Source organism: Osmia bicornis, chromosome 7, assembly GCF_907164935.1.
Source record: "Osmia bicornis bicornis chromosome 7, iOsmBic2.1, whole genome shotgun sequence".
In the NCBI taxonomy this organism is placed as follows: domain Eukaryota; kingdom Metazoa; phylum Arthropoda; class Insecta; order Hymenoptera; family Megachilidae; genus Osmia; species Osmia bicornis.
Genome location: NC_060222.1, coordinates 10,903,418 through 10,911,292, shown reverse-complemented (window position 1 = coordinate 10,911,292; position 7,875 = coordinate 10,903,418). Strand labels below are relative to the sequence as shown.

At 43.2% G+C, this 7,875-nt stretch overlaps 1 protein-coding gene across 1 annotated transcript; it reads right to left on the bottom strand.

The window, feature by feature from the left end:
• Nucleotides 1–2,198: 2,198 nt before the first annotated feature.
• Nucleotides 2,199–5,867, bottom strand: LOC114882094. Its single transcript, XM_029198972.2, has one exon. It carries the CDS (start codon nt 5,865–5,867, stop codon nt 2,199–2,201), a length of 3,669 nt encoding a protein of 1,222 aa, XP_029054805.2.
• Nucleotides 5,868–7,875: the final 2,008 nt, after the last annotated feature.

Below are 7,875 nucleotides of genomic sequence, written 5' to 3'. Positions count from 1 at the left end.
TGAAATGCATAGAACGTTCGACAATCATGCGCGAGGTATTGAATGTCATTTTCGCGATTGGAAAATGATCGGTAGTCGCTAGATTGGTTGTCTCACACAGTTTTCCTTCAAGTGCCAAATGTCCAATTACTGTGGGGTGTGCAGTACGCAAAATCAATTCACTGTATGAATCTTGGCACACCTTTATTGCAAACAAGCTTTCTTGCGTTTTTACATTAAGCGAGATGTGACTCGCACGAGATCCTGGTTACTATAAACTCGATTCGCGAAGAGACGCGTGCCGAACGGTAGCCGTCTTCCTTTGTTCTAAAGAACGGCGCTGCATCCGGTGTATCATTATGCCAATTCTTTAGCCGTCGATAATGCAGGAACCAACATAGCGCCCGCCTTGAAGAGCCCTGCTCTTCAACAAATGGCTAACATATTGGAATAATGCAATAATCTAAAACAAACATTATAAGTCTCATCTAAATAGTAAGTAAACATAGGTGATTATATTAAATAAGTAATTATATTAAAACATTGTCTTAAACTTGAGAACATAGTGAATTAAAAGAAAAGAGGAACAAATAAAGAAATAATCAAAATAATGATAATGATAATTGTAAGCTTTAACCGTCCATAGGCAAAACACATAATTTCACCGCCGGCCTTTTATAGGTGCCGTTTTGAGTGCGCACTGTCGCGGCGCGCACTATTCCATCTCGTCCAGGATGGATCGCTACAATTCTACCCCTGGGCCAACAAAGAGGGGGGGTATTGTCTTCCTGTATTAAAACCAGATCGTTTAGACATAGAGCCTTTCCTCGACCTTGTTTCCAAGCCTTCCTTTCTTGCTGGTAATGCAGGTACTCCTTGTACCATCTTTTCCATAAATGCTGCTTCAACTGTTCGATTCTTTGCCAACGCGATAAGCGCGTTTCCTTAGTTGTAGTCAAATCAGGGTCAGGATGAGACATAAGTGAGGCTCCTATTAAAAAGTGTCCCGGGGAGAGAAAGGAGTAATCATTGGGATCATTGGATAATGCGCATAAAGGTCTGGAATTCAGTACAGCTTCAACCTGAGTAAGTAACGTATAAAACTCGTCGTGATTTAAAAAGGCATTGCCCGCTACGCGCCTCAAATGAAATTTCACGGATTTTACCGCCGACTCTCAAAGCCCGCCAAAGTGCGGCGCTCGAGGAGGTATAAATTGCCAGGTGACATTCTCAGTAGCCAACGCATCGCAAATCTGACGCTGAGTACTTTCCTTTAAAAATAGGTCCCGCAATTCGCGTAGCTCGCGATTAGCACCTACAAACGTAGTGCCGTTGTCAGACACAATCTCAATAGGTCTTCAACTACGGGAAAAGAATCGCCTTAGGGCGGCTAAAAAGGACTCCGCGGTCATATCCATTACCAACTCCACATGTACAGCTTTAGTAACAAAACAAATAAAAATCGCTACATAACTCTTAACTTGCTTGGAATTTCGGCGGTTTGACTCGCGTACGAGAAAAGGACCACAATAATTAATGCCCACCGTGGTAAATGGTCTACTATGTTTAGTTCTGGAGAGCGGCAGATTACCCATAAGGGGTTGAGAAGTTTGGGGAGCGAATCTGAAGCAAGTGATGCATTTCCTTATTACGTGGCGCACGGAATTTCGACCTGACAATGGCCAAAATTGTGCTCGAATAGCTGATAGGGTTGCTTGAGCTCATTGAGCGCATGCAAATATCTCTTGTGCTCCGCTTCTATTAGGAGCCGGGTGAAAGTGTGTTTGCAAGGCAATATCATCTGATGTTTGACCTCAAATGGTAAGTTAGAATTTTGGAATCTGCCCCCCACTTTGAGTAGCCCTTCATTATTTATGAAAGGGTGAAGAGATAACAATTTGCTTCCCTTTTGCAACTCGCCGCGCTCCCCGAGCGAACGCAGCTCCTCCGCGAAGGCTTCTCGATGGACCAACCCTACCAGGGTCTTGGTTGCTGTTCTTAGCTCATTGCCTGAGAGGCACGGTGCTTGAATTCTCTGTGCTCTCCCACGAAGATTGTTGATGAAACGCATCATAAAGGCACACACCCTTACCAATTTATGGTAAGCCGAGAATCGCTCAAATATGCCAAAATCATTAGTGACGACAGGCATAGCCACAAGGGGTTTTCTTCGCTCTGGCAATTCACTTACTTGTGTGTCCAATGGTTGGGCCTTCCATTCAGAGCGATCCATTGCCAACCATCCCGGTCCCCTCCACCATAAGGCGGACACGAGCAATTCCTTGGGCATACTGCCCCTTGAAACAAGATCCGCTGGATTTTCTAACGTACCTATGTAATTCCAGGCGGATGGGGGTTAGCTCCTGTATCTCTCCAACTCTATTGGAGACGAATGTAGCACAGCTGCGGCTAGGTGCCCGTATCCAATTCAACACTATGGTAGAGTCTGTCCAATAATTTACATTATCGGGCGTAAAGGGAAGAGATTTTAGAACCATCTGCATTAATCTTGCCAGCAGCACGGCCCCACATAGCTCCAGTCTGGGAATAGATATAGCCCTCAAGGGAGCAACACGTGATTTGGAGCACAGTAAATATGCTTGATTTTTATGATCGACATTGGTGGACCTCAGATAAACACAGCCTCCATAACCCTGTTGGCTAGCATCCGCAAATCCATGAAGCTCCAAAAGCAACGGCCTTTCCTCACACACAACACTTCTTGGAATATGGAGTTCCCGCAGCGATGGCAATTCACCTTCAAATTTTAGCCACTTAGCGTGAATTGCGGAAGGAACGGACTCGTCCCAATCAACCCTGAGAATCCACAATTGTTGAATGATGCATTTGGCAGTAAATGTTATTGGCCCCAATAAGCCTAACGGGTCAAATATCTTAGCCAGGCACGATAATATTTTTCTCTTGATTACACGCCCTTGCATGCTCGTGTCTTCCACCGTGGCGTATTGTAGCGTGTCATTGAATGGATCCCATTGAATCCCCAAAGTGCTATTGACCTGAACCTTATCCAACGATAGAACCATGTGCTCCACCTCTCCGCGTGCAATGTCCTTAAGCAACTCCTGACAATTGCTTGCCCATTTTCGCAGTTGAAAACCTCCTTTGGCCAACAGTGCGGCCGCCTGATCTCTAATGTTCAAGGCCTCCTCCTTTGTATTTGCCCCAGTTAACTGATCATCCACATAGAAATCTCGAAGAACAATCCTTGGCGCGACAGGAAAATTGTGCGCCTCCAAGGCCGCCAATTGATGCAAGGTCTGAATAGCCAGAAATGAGGCAGATTTGGTCCCATATGTTACGGTTAATAGTTCATAGGTTTTTATACTTTCGTCGGCGTGGGACCTCCAGTGGATTTTCTGCAACGGCGTTTGGGAGGCGTTCACCAAGATCTGACGATACATTTTGCTAATGTCAGCCGATAGGACGTATTGAAAGGTGCGGAATCGCGTTAAAATGGAAAATATATCCTCCTGCAAATTGGGTCCCGCCATCAACACGTCATTCAGGGAAGTATTCGTATCGGATTTAGCGGATCCATCAAAAACTACTCTTAATTTGGTAGTTACACTAGTCTCCTTCACAACCGTATGATGCGGGAGGTAAAAATTAGGCAAGCAACTCGAGAACTCCTCGTCCGCTGATATCAACCTCATATGACCCAGCTCTTCATATTCCTTGATAAATCTGGCGTATTGATCCATTAAACTCGGCTCCTTTGTTAATTTCCTTTCAAGCGTCAAGAAACGATGCAAAGCAATATTCCTGGATTGACCCAATTTCAACAGTTGATCTTCCTTAGTAGGTAATGTTACGATGAATCTTCCCTCTTCATTTCTCTTAAAGGTGTCGGCATAATGCGATACACAGAATTTCTCTTCCGGATTAAGCTGACGAGCCGAATGCGTCTCCTCCAGCTTCCAAAAATTACTTATAGCATGACTCAAATCATCCATCGCGATGCTGCATAAAGTTGCTCGCACGGAGCTGGATTGTTCCGTTAGCCTTCCCGAAACAATCCACCCCAGGTGGGTCTTCTGAAAACACGGCTGATCTCTGGATACGTTGATTTGGCCGACGCACATTAGACTCCAAAATATTTCGGCGCCGAGCAATAGGTCGATCTCACCAGATACGTGAAAATTAGGATCCGCTAATTTTATATTATTAGGAATCGCAAGCCTCGTAAGATCAAGAGAATTTACCGGCAATCTTTGAGTGATTCTATCCAACACGAGACACTCGACCCTTACATTAAAATTATTCAGTCTGGACCCAATCCGAACCTCGCAGACTTCTTGTACATGCGTGACCGCCTGATTTATCCCTCCAATAGGAATATCAACCTCACGCTTTGTTAAACCTAAGTGTCTGGCCAAGCCACTCGCAATAAAATTGGACTGAGAACCACTGTCGAGCAACGCGCGGCATTCGTGGGTATTTCCGTGAACATCATATACGTGTACAAGCGCCGTGGACAACAACACATCAGGGTACATTGGCCTAAGAGATGAGTGATTGATGGCGGCTACTGATTGATCCTCGCATTTCGATTCCTCGCGTCTAGACTCTTCGCGTCTTGGTTCCTCGCCCCGCGCCTCGATCGCGCCCGGAACTCGACTCGATTGATCTTGCCGATTCTGATTATAGTGAAGCATCGTGTTGTGTCGTCGTTTACATTTTTTACATGTACCGTATTTGCAATCCTTGGCCACGTGTGAAGTAGCACGCAAACAATTCAAACATAACTTCTTTGACATTACCTCTTGCCTTCTTTTGTCAACCGGCATACCAATAAACTTCTCGCAGTTTCCCAGAAAATGATCTCCCTTACATAACGAACAATAAATTTTATCCGTAGAAAGATGCGCGGATGTAAGCTTATTTCGTGGCTTATTATAAAAATCGGTCGCATTATTTGTTAATTGAGGTTTTTTCGTCGAGACCTCTAAAGTTTGGCAACGACGCGTTAAAAATTGTATCATATCGTCCAACTTAGGTAAATCCGTCGTTTGCAAACTTGTTTCCCACTCCATATTCGATACAAGATCCAATTTGGCAGAAATTACATGCAAAAGTAAAGCGTTCCAATGTTCAGTGAGCAGTTGCAAAGCCCTTAACGCACGCAAATGCTTAGAAAATCCATCTATTAAATATCTTAAAGAAACCGCACATTCCTTTTTTACCAACGGCAATTCGTATATGGCCTTGACATGATTCTGAATTATTTTTCTCTTGTTGTCGTAGCGCGCCTTTAAAATATTCCATGCTTCTACATAGTTTTCCCGTGAAATCTCAAAGGAGCTAATGATATCCGTGGCCTCGCCTCTCAAAGAGGCCTTTAGATATTGAAATTTTTGAATAGCAGACACAGAGGGACATAGGTGAATAAGTGAATTGAACATATCGTAAAACGGATACCATTCTTCGTAGTCGCCTGCAAATGTAGGTAACGCAATCTTCGGCAACCGCACCCGCGAATCACTCGGTTCGGCTATTGCGACGTTATTTTCGCTTGAATTTGTTGCTACGTTAAACGCAGTAGCGTTAGTCTGCGCGACTATAAGATCGTCTAATCTAGCCGCCAATTTGTAATAATTATCTTCAAACAAATCACGTTCCCCAGAAACATAATCGCTATCTTCCGCCACCTCATAAACATCAAATTTTGTTTGTAATTCGTCAAATTGTCGCCAACATTCCTCTAATTTGGATTTGCGGTTGTTCAATTCGCTTAAAGACATACTACTTACAGTGGTCGCATCTAACGAGTTCTTTAACTTAGTACACGCACTTTTAATCTGTGCACGCTTCATTTTCAATTGCCTCAGTGAATCTGTACTACTTGAGGACCCCTGATCTACCGGCATCTTGAATTCTATACGCACTTACTTATTCAGGTATGAGAAAGAGATTAGATAGCTTTGCGCATAAAGTAGAGAAATGGTCAAAGGGAACTGCGTAATGGGAAAAATGGAACGAGACACAGAGAACTCACGTGACAGCTTCCTGTTGCATCCCTTGTTTTACCGAGAGTGAAAATGTCCTTATTGTCCAGGTTATGTACTTGTTTAAACTTGCAGACCCTTGTCCATCGGCGGCACATTAATATAATTTGTTCTTAACCATCCTACTCGAAGGACCATAATGTGGGGTGTGCAGTACGCGAAATAAATTCACTGTATGAATCTTGGCACACTTTTATTGCAAACAAGCTTTCTTGCGTTTTTACATTAAGCGAGATGTGACTCGCACGAGATCCTGGTTACTATAAACTCGATTCGCGAAGAGACGCGTGCCGAACGGTAGCCGTATTCCTTTGTTCTAAAGAACGGCGCTGCATCCGGTGTATCATTATGCCAATTCTTTAGCCGTCGATAATGCAGGAACCAACAATTACGAAGATACTGTTTGGTCGGAACCTATGCATTCAAATATAATGAATGTAAATGAGGCCCTGACGACCGCGACTGTTACAGTCGGAATCGGCTATGCACAATTAGAAGAATTATGCACCGCCCTGAACATGCCCTGCATGGCTGAATCGACGTACCGCAGGTACCGTGAAAAACTCGTAGATGAGTTTATGAAAAGCACAATGCATACCATGCAAGCAGCAGGTGAAGAAGAAAGATGATTAGCTTCTGAAAACAATGAAGTCGTGGACGGTATCCCGTACATAACTGACATAGCGGATGGTAGCTGGGTGAAGAGATCGTATGGTACGAATTATAATTCACTTTCCGGTGTTGGTGCCATTGTAGGTTTCCGCACAGGAAAAGTTCTGTTTATCGGCATACGAAATAAATACTGCACAATATGTGATACAGCGGAACGAAAAGCTATATCCCCAAAACATCATAAATGTTATAAAAACTATGATCGTTATGCCAGTTCTAGTAGCATGGAAAGTGATGCTATTGCTGAAGGTTTCAATTGCAGCTTTGAAATGCATGGCTTGATATATAGAACGGTTGTTGCCGATGGTGATAGCAACGTCTATCATACTATTGTGAATAACAGACCTTACCGAGAACAAAAAGTAACCGTTAGAAAAGTAGAGTGTACCAATCACTTACTTCGTAATTTATGTAAAAAGTTGAGACACGTTGCGGAGAAAACGCAAACGAAGGGTCACAGAGCTCGTGGCTATGTTGCGCACCGAAATATCATTAAAAAAAATATTTTAAATATTCGTACAGCTGTTGTTTTAGCAGTCAATGCGCGAAAACAAGAAAAAGGGCCACAGCATATCAAAGCTAGAGAGCTTCAGAAAGACATTTTAAGTATTCCTAGCCATATATTTGGTGAGCACAAGGAATGCAATAGCCGCAGCTATACGTGTATGCTGGACGAAAACAGAGCTGAGAAAAATTACGTTCCATCTTTGAAATTGTTCGGTCTGTATAGCGAAGTCGAGAAAGCCATACGATTCCTCAGCTGCTATTCGGATAGTTTGTTAATGAATGTTACAAACAATCCAGCAGAAACATTTAATTCAATTATCTGCAAAGAGATTGGTGGAAAACGTATTAATTTTGGTGCAAGAGGTTCCTACAATGCTAGAGTTGCAGGAGCTGTTACGCAATACAATACGCAACAAGTACTTACAGAAATGCATAAAAACATGTGTAAATCCGTTCCGCCACTAGTAAAGAGATTGGAGAAACGGCGGCAGAAAAAAGTTGCGAAAACGAAACAATTTCGAATGACCTATGGTAAGACAAGGAAATTAAAGCCAGTGCAAGGAACGGATAAATATTATGGTCCAAACTCGCAAAGACCCGATCTTCCGAGTAATATGCTGCTTCAACTTCGCAAGGAACATTTTGAAAAGCTTGCTGATAATGCAAAAAATCGTACAATAATAGAAACGAA